This window comes from Mastomys coucha, unplaced genomic scaffold (assembly GCF_008632895.1).
Source record: "Mastomys coucha isolate ucsf_1 unplaced genomic scaffold, UCSF_Mcou_1 pScaffold22, whole genome shotgun sequence".
In the NCBI taxonomy this organism is placed as follows: domain Eukaryota; kingdom Metazoa; phylum Chordata; class Mammalia; order Rodentia; family Muridae; genus Mastomys; species Mastomys coucha.
In genome coordinates, this window is record NW_022196905.1 from 105,209,986 (window position 1) to 105,224,807 (window position 14,822).

The 14,822-nt window shown below is 52.4% G+C and overlaps 2 protein-coding genes across 4 annotated transcripts in view; one reads left to right on the top strand and one right to left on the bottom strand.

Annotated features, from left to right (window-relative positions):
• Positions 1-2,648: 2,648 nt before the first annotated feature.
• Positions 2,649-7,646, bottom strand: Cryba4 (crystallin beta A4). 2 transcript variants are annotated; one of them, XM_031342244.1, is made up of 6 exons: positions 7,626-7,646; positions 7,026-7,076; positions 6,360-6,478; positions 4,407-4,548; positions 3,468-3,610; positions 2,649-2,969 (listed from the first exon to the last, which is right to left on the bottom strand). In XM_031342244.1, exons 1-6 carry the CDS (start codon positions 7,644-7,646, stop codon positions 2,822-2,824), a joined length of 624 nt encoding a protein of 207 aa, XP_031198104.1. In that variant the 3' UTR covers positions 2,649-2,821. The 2 variants fall into 2 exon arrangements, with proteins under 2 accessions (XP_031198104.1, XP_031198106.1); XM_031342246.1 differs by lacking the exon at positions 7,026-7,076.
• A 3,453-nt stretch (positions 7,647-11,099) lies between these two features.
• Crybb1 (crystallin beta B1) overlaps positions 11,100-14,822 on the top strand; it is a 15,011-nt gene continuing 11,288 nt past the window's right edge. The window contains exons 1-3 of one of the 2 annotated variants that reach the window (XM_031342247.1): positions 11,100-11,121; positions 12,515-12,699; positions 14,389-14,507. In XM_031342247.1, the coding sequence (XP_031198107.1) occupies positions 12,526-12,699; positions 14,389-14,507 (293 nt within the window). In that variant the 5' untranslated portion in view covers positions 11,100-11,121; positions 12,515-12,525. The remainder of the gene's footprint in view (positions 11,122-12,514; positions 12,700-14,388; positions 14,508-14,822) is intronic. The other variant, XM_031342248.1, reaches the window with a different exon arrangement.

The window sequence follows — 14,822 nt, forward strand, 5'->3', positions numbered from 1 at the left end:
CTCAGTTGATCCTCGTTGTTATCTCTGTATTATACCCCCAAAACCTCGCATCACCCACAGCCGCCTAAATGCTCCCATGAGCTGAGTAGCCTCTGGCAAATTCCTTGACCTCTCTAAGCCTCACATGCTGTATAGTCCAGGCTAGCCTCAAACTTAAGCAATCCTTTTGCCTCAGTCTCTTGAGTGCTGGCACGACAGGCATGTGCTTGGTTTATCAAAATTCTTGGGGGATGGGGGGATACCATAATAGACAAAACAAGGCAGCGATGAGGCTGGTTTCCGGCTGAATTGTAAGTCACTTGCCTAGCAGGCACGGGGACAATCCCTACATAAGTCACACACACACACACACACACACACACACACACACACACACATAAACCAAGCAGAATGCTTAATAACTAAATCCTAGCAGGCCACAGGAGGATGGTGATGCTTAGCCAAGTGGCTTTCAGCCTGTGGGTGATAACCCCTTTGGGATTTGAGTGACCATTTCACAAGGGTCAGAAAACACAGATATTTACATTGTGATATATAACCATAGCAAAATTACAGTTGTGAAGCAGCAACAGAAATAATTTTTATGGTTGGAGGTCACCACAACATGAGGAACTGCATTAGAAAGGTTGAGAACTACTGCTCTAAGCCAGCCAGGGCTATGTAGTGACGATCTCAAAATCACTCAGTGGCGGCCACGAGCTTGTAACAAAAGTGTGAGGGCTGTGGGTTCACCTTCCACTTCCCACCTCACTGCTGGGGTATGTGAACGCTGCTCAGGCAGACCGAAAGGGGAGGCAGGCACTAGGTTATATTACATCCTCTCTGCCTTGGTGGTGTTGGGACAGACACCTGCTCAGGCGTGGCAGAACACAGCCTAAGATGGGGGCTCCAGCCCGGGTGAGAGAGCTGTGGTTCTCATACTCACAGACACCCAGAGGCCACCGGGAACCTTGAGGAGTTGGAACAGAGACTTGCAAGCCACTGACAAGCAAACTGGGGGCTGGGTGGTGGGGGGAGGTGGAATCTGACTTAGCTTAGGGGTGAGTGTCCAGAGCACAGAGAAGCCTTCTGGGAGACTTAGGCAGCACAGCTCTGTATGACAATGGCTTCCCCCAAAAGCAGTTCTTGTTGAGAGAGACAGTCCTTGCTTGTCCAAACTGTTTATTCATAGTGAATGCATAAAATGGATGCATACCACTCACTCAGGGTGAACCAGAGTTTAAATACCTTTTGTAGGAAGGACTGTCTGGGAAGGAAAGCTTATTGGCTAAATCCTTGGGGCCAGCCCATCTAGACACTTCATTAGCTTTGAGAACCCCGTGCTAATCTGACTAGGGGGTCAAGTGCTCCAGGACAGGAACTGGGTCAGGAGTCCGAAACACCTACTGTTCTCAGATATGAGAATTACCCGGGTTTCAGAATCCACTCAGCCTTCCAGATTTTGTCTGGAGACCCAGTCCCACTTGCTCCACAGACGACTGAGTTCAGCTCCTCAGAACCTGTGTAAATGCAGAGTGCGAAGGGAGGGCTATGTCAAGAATTAGCTTTATCTGGGAGCTCTGAGTTTGATTGAGAGACCCTCCCTTAGAGAGAAGCTGAGGAGGCCCTAAATGAGTGTTTTATTGACATGTATGTGAATATGGTAGGACCAAATGCTACAGACCTATGGATGCTCAGGCTCAGAACAATGGCAAAGAGCCATTCTGAGTGAGATTCTGACAGTGTGTGCAAATGACAGTGGACTAGGCTCCTCTAGACCCAGGTCCTAGCATTGACTAGCTCACAACAGTCTATAACTCCAGTCCTGGGTATAGGGCACCCTCTTCTGCCCCTCTGTGGGCATTGCACATGGGTGGTGCACAGACATACCTACAGGCAAATCACCTTATACACGTAAAAGAAAAAAACTTTAAAGCAGAGATCAGTGAACTAGACAATGGGGCTAGAAAAGAGGAATCAGCAGTAGGAGAGGACTTGCTGTTTTAGCATGTGGAGCAGATTTCTCACACCTAGACCCCTCATAATGTCATATAATTCAGCTCCAAAGGATTGCAAGCCCTCTTCTGCACCCACAGAATTTACAAACACAGGTGTACACATGTACGCGCGCGCGCACACACACACACACACATACACACACACACACACACACACACACACACACACACACACACACACACACGGAGCAGAGACAGGGTTAAAAAAAAAAAACAGGCTGGAGAGTTGGCTCAGCAGTTAAGAGCACTGACTGCTCTTGCAGAGGATCTGAATTCAATTCCCAGCAACCACATGGTGGCTCACAACCATCTGTAATGGGATCTGGTGTCCTCTTCTGGTGTGTCTGAAGACAGCTACAGTGTGCTCACATACATAAAATAAATTAATTTTAAAAAACTAAAAATGTATCCGGGCGGTGGTGGTGCATGCCTTTAATCTCAACACTTGGGAGGCAGAGGCAGGTGGATTTCTGAGTTCGAGGCCAGCCTGGTCTACAGAGTGAGTTCCAGGACAGCCAGGGCTACACAGAGAAACTCTGTCTTGAAAAAACAAAACAAAACAAAAAAAAATGTGAACAAATGACAGAGAATTTTTACAGAGCTACAAATTACTTCATCAGGAAAGCAGGTAAAATTGATGAGCACAATCCATACTGAGTCTTTTGTTTTTCATTTTATTTCTTTCTTTGAGCTCCGTACGCTGGCAGGGCATGGGCTGGCTGACAGTGGGGTGGGGACACAAGGGTAGCCAGAACCAAGAGCAGCCACATCCTCCGGCCAGTCACTCAGTCGTCACACAGGCACCCCAGGTCGCCTGTGCGTGCTCACTGCTGGATCCTGCGCACACTCTGCACCTGGAAGGTGTGAGCATGGGAGCCCCACTCTCTGAAGTGCTTGTAGTCACCCGAGTGGTGATCACTCTCCAGTACGTACTGAAAACCTCGGTAGCCAGGAAACTGGGAACAAACCCACCTGGAAAATAGAAGAGCCAGTCACCACACAGAGGCCCAGGGGCCCAGAACTAAGACAGGTAGAGATGCAGACAAAAGCCCAACCAGCCGGCACAGGCTTCATGGCCCTGGTCCTCCACACGCATGTGTGGGAGCTCTTCTCCGAGCCCAAGACTGTTCCTTAGGGCCATAGTGTACAGTTTCAAGACTATCCACCTGTCTCCATCAGGCCCTGGTTTTCCTTTCGCAACACTGACAAAATTGTATAATTTTAAGATTACGTTATGAGCTGTCTGCCTTCCCCAGATTAAGTCCTGGTCTCGAATGCCTGAAGTTCTAGTCCCACGGTCTCCCAGGCACCTAGCTGACGCTGGCCGTAGGTGTCTGTCCATCATTTGAAATCCCCTAAATTCTGTCTGGTGCCCCCTGAGCCTCCATTCTCCAGCGTGTCGGGCACTCGTCTCTACAGCCGGTGTCCCAGCCCCTCCCACACCTCTGTGTCTTGCCAGGGTGCACTTACGCCCCAGATTGAACATGGAAGGAGCCCACTTCCGTGCCATCCCAGCCCATGGCCTGCAGAGAGGGGTAGTCATCGCTCAGCTCGCCTTTCCTGCCCAGGAAGTTCTCCTGCTCAAAGATGGTCAGCCTTGAGTCTCGGTGGTTCTACGGACAACAGAGAGCTGGGTCAGACTGCCAGGTGTCAGACTGGACACACAGGAGCCACTCTCCCTCACTCAGCCTTTGCCTCCGAAGTGGGCCTTCTGTCCGGACTCTGAGAAGGGCAACGGGCAGCAAGACCCTTCAGCATCTGTCCTTCCAAGGAGCAAAACAATAACTATAAGGATGTCCACCATAACTGTAAAACATAAAGGAACTGATCTAACTGTCCAGTGACAGAAAACAGGCAGGAAAGTAGGGTGTCGTGCTACAAGAAAATGTGTGACCATATGGGTTAAATTCCTGATTCTGCACTTTGCCAGCTGGCTGAGCTCAGGTTTGCTACATGGTGTTTCTGTAGCTCAACTTTCCTTCCCATAGCCATAATATGGAGCTGACCATATCTCCCTGGGGTGGGGGAATAAAGCTTGCCTCCACCCATGCTTCATCAACGGCAGTAAAGCACAACAGAGAAGCCATGATGAGCTAGGACCTGTCTTCCCGGCTAGCCCTGCCTTCCCTCCCTAGCATCCAGCTTTCCCAGGGTTCTTGAACCATTAAAAGAGGGAAGTGCCACCCGATAGGGCTCCCACCTTAACCAAAATTGCTACTGGCTGAAATTTCATGTCAGGGCGTAGTCATAGCATGGCTGCTGCTACCTCATTACAGATTACAGAAACTGAGAGTCACAGAAGGGGGGAGCACCTACATCACTCCCTTAATGGACGAGAACCCTGTTTAGAGATCTGATTCCCCAAGTGTCCATTAGCAGTCACCCTGGGGTGCAGGCAGTAGGACTCACAGCGCAGGCCACAGGCCGGAAGGAAGTGAGCCTCTCGGCAGGGTAGGCTGTGTTGCCACCCCAGGCGTCCCAGCCTGGGTAATCGCCCCTCTCCAGCACATACTGCTGCCCTTGGAAGCCGGCGTGCTCAAAGCCCACCCACCTGCAGGCAGACAGGGCAGAAATGTCAAGAGAGAAGAGTTGCCAATGTGAGAACCAGGTCAGGGCTCCCGTGGGGTGACTCACTCTAAGGACATGTCACAATACCTGGGTGGTTACAACTTTTACAACTCGGGAAGGGCTGCAGTGATCATTTGGTTATTGGGGACCATCACTGGCACAGCACCCAGGTTGCTCACCCCACCCAAGAACAGCCAAGCCTAGACCTCAATCATGCTAAGTGTGGGAAACCCTGCCTAAGCCCAACATAGGAAATTCTCCCTAGGGCCAGCATCACACTGGCTTCCTGTGTTCACCGGGAAGGCGGGTGCTCTGAGATCTTCACACAGGCACTGCCACAAAGGTCACATCATAGGTGTAGACTGTGCTCAGCCACGGGCTGACCTCGGTTTTGTTACCTCTTCGTGATCCTGACCCATAGGCTGACAGTCTGACGAGTGAGATGCTGTCTGGCCTGAGCTATTTCTCATTCTCCCTCCCTCCCTCCAGAGAGGCCTCTGGGACAGCCTCTCCTGCCCTCCTCCTTTCCCATGGCGGAAGGGCCCTCCACATTCCCACCTTAAGCAGAAGCATGGAGGTAGACCCTCCTCAGCATTCTGTCGCCCTCAAGGACAAAGAACCCAGGAGGGTTGTATGTTGTTATCCGTGTAGGAAATAAGCACTCTGAACCCATGCAGGCTCTTTTCCTCCTGTGCAGTCAAGCCTGGCAGCTTGTGGGACACTGCCCCTAGACCTGCAGCCATCCTTCCTAGCCCTGCCTCCCAATCAGAATAGACCAGAAGCTCAAAGAACAATCACCTTGGTGTGAGATGCATGCAGACCTCCAAGGTGACCTCGGGAGGCACCCACAGACAAAGCCTTGGCTCTGCATTATGCAGAGAGGGTACTAGTCTCTTTTGGGTCTTCTTTCTAACTTTCTGGGGATCTTCTACCCAAGGGGATAAACATCAGCTGCATAGGACTGATTGCATTTGATCTTAAGATTAAGGTAGAGGGCTGGTGAGATGGCTCAGCAGGGAAGAGCACCGACTGCTCTTCGGAAGGTCATGAGTTCAAATCCCAGCAACCACATGGTGGCTCACAACCACCCATAATGAGATCTGATGCCCTTGTCTGGTGCGTCTGAAGACAGCTACAGTGTACAGCTACAGTGTACAGCTACAGTGTCTGAAGACAGCTACAGTGTACTTACATATAATAAATAAATAAATCTTAAAAAAAAAAAAGATTAAGGTAGAAATAGGCCGGAGGGGGCAGGGGCGGGGCCAGAGCGAGGGGGATGCGGAGCCAGCAGGGCAGAGCTGGCCAAGATCAGATGCCCTCTTCTGGTATATCTGAAGACAGGTACAGTGTACTCATATACATAAAATAAACAAATCCTTTAAAAAAAAGATTAAGTAGAAATAAAAACGCAGCTTGTAAGTCACAGAATATGCCTTTGAAATCCTTCCTCAATGGTCACATGTGGCCAGTGACTCTCAATTTAAGTAGATTTACAAAAACTTCTCATCCTTGTAAGAAAGGCAGCTGCAGGATGCTAGTCTCGGGGTTCGTGTGTGAGTGAGGCTAGCTTTCAGTTCATGTCTAAGAGGGGCATGTTCAGACCCAATAAGACTGTGCGATGGTGTCCCTTACAACCTGAGTTACCTGAATCAACAGCCATGCACACTCTTCAGCACTTGGGAGGGGCACATAACTGCAGTTAAAGCCTGGAGAGCTGTATCTGGGAGCCTCCCTCTCTGGACCCCGTCTTCCTCCCCACCACCACCCTGACTCAGTGCCCTTCAGACTCACGCTCCGCTCAGGACTTTCAGAGATCGCACAGTCTCAAAGCCCAGCTCCAGCACACTGGGACACTCAGCTGTGAATTCATGCCGACGGCCCTGGAAGCCTTCTTCATCCCACACCACCATCTGTGCAGGAAAGAAGAGGGATCTGTGGACACCAAGATTCTGTGAGCAGAGAGGATCTTACCCTGGACTCGGGGTGGAGCCAAACGGGTAAAGCAGGGGTCACATGCTCCAGGGCCAGGTGGGTGAGCAAGGTGGGCTGCGGGGTCCCAGACAGCACAGGCCGATGGTATGGACAATTGTGTCTATCCTCTCCACCCTTGACCACTGTTGGTAAGAACACAAGCAGAGCCTCCATTTCCCAAAGCCTTCATCAAAGACTTGTGTGTAGCTCTGCTATATTATTGGTTGTGAGACAAGATCTCATGAGACCCAGGCTGGCCTTGAGCTTACAAGCTTCCTTCTGCCTCGACTTCCCCCAGGCTAGTGCCATGACTCAAGGGTGGGGAGCAGCTCAGGTTGTGTGCCTCGGCCAGGTTGTTCCCTAATCTGAGCCTGGGGCTCATAGCAGTCAGTAGCCCTCCTGCAGGATGACGGGGTTCGATGAAGTTGTTATGGGAGGTTTCTTGGATGTCTTCTTCCCCCCCTCCCCTCCCAGGATAATCCCTACCCTCCAGTGTCCAGCTGACTTGGTGCACTGCAGGGTCATGTTGGCCCGGTCCTACAGAGAGAAGAACACAGTCACCTTCCATCTGGTTCCCAGTAGCATCTCTGACTAAAAGTTGACTTGGGCAGTGTCAGAACTGAGACGGGGTCTGGGTGTTCCGGGACTGGGGCAACCCTTCTCCCATCCCGCCCACATGCAAACAGCACCATCTCAGCTACATCCGGGTGTCATCAGCTCCAGTGCCAGTTCACAGTGGGCTTCGGTGCCAGGTGAGTGGAGAGAGGTGGATGTATCACACACACATCACACACACACACACATGCACACACATACATACACACATGCATGCATGCACACACACACACCAAAACAAAGTGCAGCGCCAGCCTAGTGTGTGCCTCTCATAGTGGACACACAGGTCACAGAGTGATGGGGGAGGGGGGACTTGGCATTTAACTAAGAGTCACAGGCAGCAGTCTGGACACTTGTAGACTTCCTGGGATATGACGGCACTCAGGGTGAGGCAGTGACATCCCCAAGATTGGCATCATAGGATGATGCCACCAGAGAGCTCAGCTCCAGTCCTGTCTCCCTCATACTTACCAAGAAGGGCCCAGAGCACATGTCAGAACCAGAACCAGACAAGGTCAGGCTCTTATAGGCAGGAAAGGGACAGGGGCCCCAAGGGACAAATACAGACTCAGCAAGCCAGTGGTAGAAACAAAAGCCAGTCCTGGCCAAGGCCCAGTGTGGACATGTCAGCAGCTCTGGCTTTAGTGGGGAGGGACTGGCGGCTTGCCCCAGGGTCAGCACTAGAGAATATGAGGGGTGGATAGCCTGTTTCCGTCGACTCCACAGAACTCCTGACCAGGACTAGGGAAAACTAGACTTGGGGCCCAACATCATCTTGGTGGTGGGTGCCCTTCTGTCTGTCTGCATGATGGAAGAGACATAAGCCAGATCACAGGATTCTGGGCCTGCCCTCCTCCTCCACCTCATGTGCCCCTGCCTCTTCTAGCTGGACCTCACACTCTCACTTGAGGCTACTCATTGAAAGGGTGGAAACAATGTCTACAGTGGCTTGGAAGCAGGACCATTCTAAAGCAAAACCCTGGGAGCTTGGGGCTCTGGATGACAAATACCCAGGAGCACAACTCTTCTCAGGAGGTGAGAGCGGGTGGTCAGGGCCAGAACCCGAGAAGCCCACGGCTGTGCCTGCAGAAGCAAAGGGCAGGAAGGGTTGCAGCTTGCAAACATGCCTCCTAAAGCAGTGCATGCTTGATAAGCACCCAAAGCATGTGGAATCCCCCAAGCCATGCCTCTGAGAGGGCCCTGCCACAGGAGAGGGTGACCTGGCAGGAACCGCTTGTGGTAAAACTCAACCTTGCTACTGGGTGACCCAGATAAAGAGCGAGTCCTTTGATGGCCAGGAAAATAACAGTGTCTCTTCTTTCCTGTGAGATCAGAACACTTGTCACACAGTGACAGGCAGGGCGTGGTGAAGGGTGGACAGGTGCAGTCTCCACCCACAACAGCCTGGGTCGCATCCCACGCCTGGGGGCTAAGTACCTTTGAGCAGATTCCCAATTCCTCTAAGGCTCAGTTACGCTGTGTGTTAAATAAAAATAAAAAGATAAAGTCGGGGCTGATGAGAAGGTTCAGCAGGGTACCGCCAAACCTGACAGCTTGACTTTAACCCTCAGGACCACTCAGTTGAAGGAGAGAACTGACTCCTGCAAGTTGTCCTCTGACCTTCTGACCTCCATGTGAGCGCACACTCACATGCACACGCACACACACACACACACACACACACAAACACACAAACACACACACACTTAAATGTTAATAGTTAGCCTGAGAGCACAGGATGCTATAAGCATAAATATGATAAATATGATAAAGACTGTCTGTACCTGTTCTAAGAACAAAGGGAATTATCTGGGTCTTAGCTACTTTTGCCACCCTGGATAACCATAAAATATAATACTATTATGGATGAATGTTCTGATCTCCCTAAAAGCAGGAGCTCGTGGAGTCTGGAATCGGGAGATTGGAAGGAACAGAGTCCACAGATCGGCGTGGTGGTATACACTTGTAATCCCAGCACCAGGAAGCCTAGCCTCAGCTACATAGAGAGCTTGAGGCCAGCCTGGACTACATGAGACCCTACTATAATGAAAAGAAATAGGGGCTGGTGAGATAGCTCAGTGGGGAAGAGCACCAACTGCTCTTCGGAAGGTCATGAGTTCAAATCCCAGCAACCACATGGTGGCTCACAACCACCCATAATGAGATCTGACGCCCTCTTTTGGTGCGTCTGAAGACAGCTACAGTGTACTTACATATAATAAATAAATAAATCTTTAAAAGAAAAAAAAAAGAAAAGAAATAAAACAGGAGGGCCAATTCCACATGACAGATGGGAAATGGGGCCAGAAGGGGACAAAGGAGCCACCCCACTTTCTTGTCTATAAATAGCTGATCTGAAGAGCTGCCCAGCAAGGGAGCCTCTTCCCATCTCCCTGAACCTTTGGCAAGGTGCCCATTACTAGGAGGGTCAGGGACAAAATTGCCCCAGATGCCTGCCCTTGGAGGCAAAAACTGTGGGTGGCCCCCACCACAGGCATCTTGGCCTGAGTCCCAGTGGCTGGCCTACCCTGAGGTTCCCAGCTCACCCTTCAAGTCCTTGGCCCAAAATGAAAGGCAGGGAGAGGGCCTCATGGGTAGAGGGACAGGGCCAGCACTGGTCCTAGGCCAGGGTGACCACAAGATAGAGATAGGTCCCATGGGGGTCCTAGGCGCCCCAGAGAATAAGGGTTTCTCAGAAGATGGCTGCACCCTTACGTGGGTTGGGGACAGGGAAAGCAGGTGGCCTGGCCTGGCCTGGCCAGACTCCAGCCCCACTCCACTCTGGGTTCACACTGTGGACAAGGTTGAAGCTTCCTGGTCTATGTGGGTCTAAGTCTCTGGGGAAATGGCGATGGCGAGTCATTTGGCATTCGCTGGTCTACTAGGATGCATGGCTGTTCTGACATCTCCTTTGCCCTGGGCTCCCTCTGTGTTTTCTGACTCTTCCCTTCATCTTCTGACAAACCCTTCTCTATCACCCCCCACCCTTTGATCTCTCACCTCAGATGTCCATTACTTCTGTCTCCTCACCCTCTCCAGTAGAACCTGGAGCCCTGGCACTAACAGGGACCTGCTAGGGTCCAGGCCCTGAACGAAACGCTGGCCCCTTGCCCGGTCAGGTGCCGTGGGATGTGAGGCTGCTCAGAGTCTCTTTGTTCCTGACCCTGGGCAGCGCCCCCTGGTGTCAGACACTGGGGACTGACGGGCAGTTAGGAAGGACCCAGGCCTTGAATACTAAGCCCTTGAGCCTGAGACCCAGCCCTACCCCACCACCCTAGAACAGGGAATTCAGGCAAGCCTCAGTCAGGGCCCAGGCTGGATAGCCAGAGCCTTCCTGCTTGCTGAGGTCAGTAATGGCCTCTGGTCAGTACCCAGCCTTCCTCATCCAAGAAATGGGCACAGCAAGGATCTGGATAGGACAGGCATGCTGCCGAGCCTCAGAGATGGCAATCACGAAGCTGCAAACACACAGAAGCACTCAGGACTAGGACTGTGGACTGAAAGCCGGCTTCTTGTTTTGCTTTACAAAGCATGCTCATGTTTAATGTTGTCTTCAGTTCTGGGCAACATCCACAGGGAGACTTGTCAAGTCTGAGACTGAGACCTCCAGAGGTAGAGACTTGTGAAGCAGCCTGAATGAGGCAGGGTTCTGGACCTAAGTCACCTCCTCCCCCGTCCCCCTTCCCTAGCCTAGGCTGGCAGCCAGCAGGGCTCTGGGCCTGTCTCCAGCCAGGGGAATAGAGAGAACAGTTTGAGCAGGGCTGGGGCCAGGGTTTCTCTATGTTCCAGGCCAACAATAGAAAGTGCTAGCCTGGACAGTAATGGGGCAGAGGGGGCCCCGGGCCCCATCCAGGTTTGCTGAGCCGGCTGCCTCTTTGTGCTACACTATAGACCCTGGTGTCTGCCAGGTTATAAAATGGGGGTTGGTCCTGAGGCATCCACAGCACCCGCCTGTCCACCAACACAGGTAAGCGGGGACAGCCAGAGAACTGGGGGGTGGTGGAAATATGAGGGAAGGGTAGAAACAGAAAGGGGAGCTGATAAAGAAAGAGGTGGGCAGACACTGGGAGGAAGCCAAACCCAGAAAGGTTGCTGGTGTATACTTGTCTAGCTAGCACTCTGGAAGCTGGGGCAGGAGGATTGCTGAGAGTTGGAGGCTAGCCTGGGCTACAGAAGAGAGGCAGGAAGGTAGAGAGGAAAAGCAATGGTACTCACCCAGAGAGTCAGGGAGAGGGCGAGAGGGAGGGAAATGGGACACATGGCCAGGAAAGAAGCCCAGTCTCTGGGGAGCATTTCCCAGAACAGAGACAGGTCGAGGGTGGTTGAACCTCTTCCAGATGTGGTTCAGATGTGTGGGTAGCAGAGCAACCAGTCTTCCTGAGGAAGCCTTGGAAGAGTGTGCTTGCCCCAGCTAGAGAAGAGCATGTTGGGAACCCATCTGAACCCAGAAAACTCGCTCCGGGTCCCAAGCCCTACAGTGGCTTGTAAATTATCAGCACAGTCTTTGGTGGATTTCCTCCAGGGGAGAGTGCAGTCAGGCACGATCCAAACCAAGAAGTCTGTGTGCTCCTTGGGGGACCAGTGGAGCTGACCAGAGTCCTCTCCACCCAACGCCCACAGGCACAGTTCTGGTGTGGAGCAATGGAAATGCACTACTTCTTCTTCTGTGCCTCCCAATCCCGAGCGCCAGGCTGTTATTTGCACACCCACATCTGCCCTCAGAGGATGCCAGGGGCAGAGGACTGGGAGAGGTTCAGAACACACACATATTTGCACTTTGCTCTCTGAACAGATGTTGCCTGAGAAGCTCCCATGCGCTGGCATGGAGACAAGTGCTAAGGAGCTGTGGCAGACAGGCAAGCTTACAAGGCTACATCTAGTAACCCAGGTGCCTGTCCATCTGCTGCCTCAGATGGGAGCTGACTGCTGTGTGGGATGCAGGGCTCCTCTGTTCCAGCTAGATTCTAGAGGGCTATCCTGAGCCCAGCTAGCCCACAGTTAAGGTCAAGATATGAGGCGTTCTGTATTGTATCTAACAGCGCCGAGTGTGACCGTCACTTGCATGGTGAGCAAAGCCATGCTACAAACACATGTGGTAGTGAACTAACCAAGCACAAAAGCACAGGAAGGGAGGGACAGTGTGGGCTAGAGGGAAGGAGGCAATGCAGGGAAGAGACAGCATCCAGGAAGAGACAGGCTGTCCCAGAGCAAGGTGGAACCCACAGCTTCAGCGCTGTTTCCCAGGAGGAGCCGATGGCTGTGGAGGAGCCCATTCTTGTCTGAGAAGCACAAGGGGTAGGGGGCAGCTTAGAAGCGCCACCCCAAAATCACCCACCCCAAGGACTTCTTTTTCTCTGCAGCACCAGGAATCATGTCTCAGCCTGCCAAGGCTGCAGCCACCACAGCAGTGAACCCAGGGCCTGATGGCAAGGGGAAGGGGGTCCCACCCACTGGGCCAGCCCCAGCCCCTGGCCCAACTCCTGTCCCAGCTTCTGTGCCCAGGCCCACTGCCAAAGTAGGAGACCTGCCTCCTGGAAGCTACAGGGTAAGGACTTGGGGGCCGGGCTGTACTGATCCACTCCTCCTCACCCTGCTCTCCATCCTCCCTAGCCTGCTCTCCATCATCCCTAACCTGTTCTTTCCTGCCAGTCTCCATCTTCCCTAGCCCGCTCTCCATCCTCCCTGATCTGGTTTCCATCCTCCCTGGCCTCTTCCTTCCCATTCTGGGGATCTCAGGGTTTCCACACACCTGGGAGAAAGGGGTGTCCACTCTGGAGTATGAAGCAGTCCTCCCTGCTGCCTGCCCATCCCATGTGAGGGAGAGCTTAGAGAGTGGCAAAAGCCAGAAACACAAGAGGAGTATATTTGTTGGCAGGGACCACTCATCCCAGGAGAGCCACCAGTCCACCAGGCTGACCTCTGACCTTGCTGGGAAATACCCCCCAGGCTCCAGATCGCAGGACTCCTGAAGAGCCATTCTCCCCCGAGGCTCCAGGTTGCAGGGCTCCTGGAGAGCCAGACTTCCAGCTCTTGGGGTTTGACTTGCTGTCTTCCCCCTGGGCAGAGATCTGACCACGCTTGGTTCATGGCTCACCTGGTCTGGATGTGGCTGGTTTTGATTTGTGTCATTACATTTAATCATTGACTTAAATTTACTTTTTAACAAGGTGAGAAGCACCTACCTGCAAACCTGTAACCTGTATAGAAGCTAAGATTTGGTGAAAATCCTACCTGGACCAGGGTCCCTCAGGACTCTATGCTCTATGGTTGCCCCAACTTCAAGCATCTGCTGCACGCATCTGGTGTTGTCTGGATAGTGCCTTGACAGCACTGATTGGTGGAGTTACTGTATGGGACAGAAAAAGGGTAGAAATCCAAACAAGAGGCACAGAGGTGAAGGAGGGGTTCACTGTGAACTGGCTTGTGGGCTAGCGAGTCTTTCCTATATTTGAGTCCACAGATAAAGAAATGTCTCAGGCCCTAGCCTAAAGAAGCCCTTTAGGGGTGGGGTGGAAAAAGCAAAAGAGAAGGAGGAAGAGGAAGAAGAGGAGGAGGTGGTGGAGGAGGAGGGATGCTTGGAAGCAGTGGTAACTTCCCAGGGTTGTACCTGGCTCTCAGGGGTATCACAGTGGGAGGCACTCAGCCCATACCCAGGGTAGAGGAGATGCAATCTCAGAGGGTTTCCTGGTGAAAGTGGCTTCTGCACCCAGAATAGGGCCAGGACCTCATGTGTAGCCTGGAATATGAGTTGGGAAGTGGAAGACCCAAGCTGGAGATTCCTGGTGAAGAGGTCATGCCAGGCTAACAAATAACACAGAGGAGATCTGGAAGGGATGGGTCTGTTGCATACATGCTTAGCCCCACCCCTTGGTGGTCTGAGCCTAGAAGATCACAAGATGAAGGGTAGCCAGGCTACAGAGTAAATTCCAGGTCAGTCTAGGCTACACAGAGAGACCTTTGGATGGGAGACACAGCCCCCATTCCTGCTCCGGATGATGGAACTGATCTTGAGTTCAACAGTGGGGACACCAGGGGACAGGTGCATTCACAAACTGAGGCTCATGGTACCATGATGAGACAGGCCCAAGCCTCACCCACTTTGATTGACACATGCCCTTCGGGTTGTGGGACTTGAGTTCTTCACCTGTCTGTCTTGCTTTATTTTGGAGTCAGTGCCATGGAGCAAGACCACCCCTCAATCTGTTTCCTGGGCATGGTGGCTTTCTCTCTACAGTTGATCGTCTTCGAGCAGGAAAACTTCCAGGGCCGCCGGGTGGAATTCTCGGGGGAGTGCCTGAATCTGGGGGACCGTGGCTTCGACAGAGTGCGCAGCCTGATCGTTGTCTCAGGACCGTGAGTGCTGGAGCGGGAGGGGACACTCTGCCACAGAACAGCTACGTTTGCCTGGCACCTGCTAGTCACACCTTGGCCATTCCTTATTCTACCTGCGAACCCCAGGTTCGGTGCTCCATCATTGACAGATAAGGCAACCGAGATTCAGAAAGACCTGAACGGTGTAAGGCCACCATGCTGTTGCCATTTTCCAAGAAGCCACGTATCCCCGGCCATGCCCTCTCCCAAATACCTGTGGTGTACAAAGTAGATGCACAGCATGTCACCTGAGACAGCACTAAGTTATGAGAGAGAGAGAGAGAGAGAGAGAGAGAG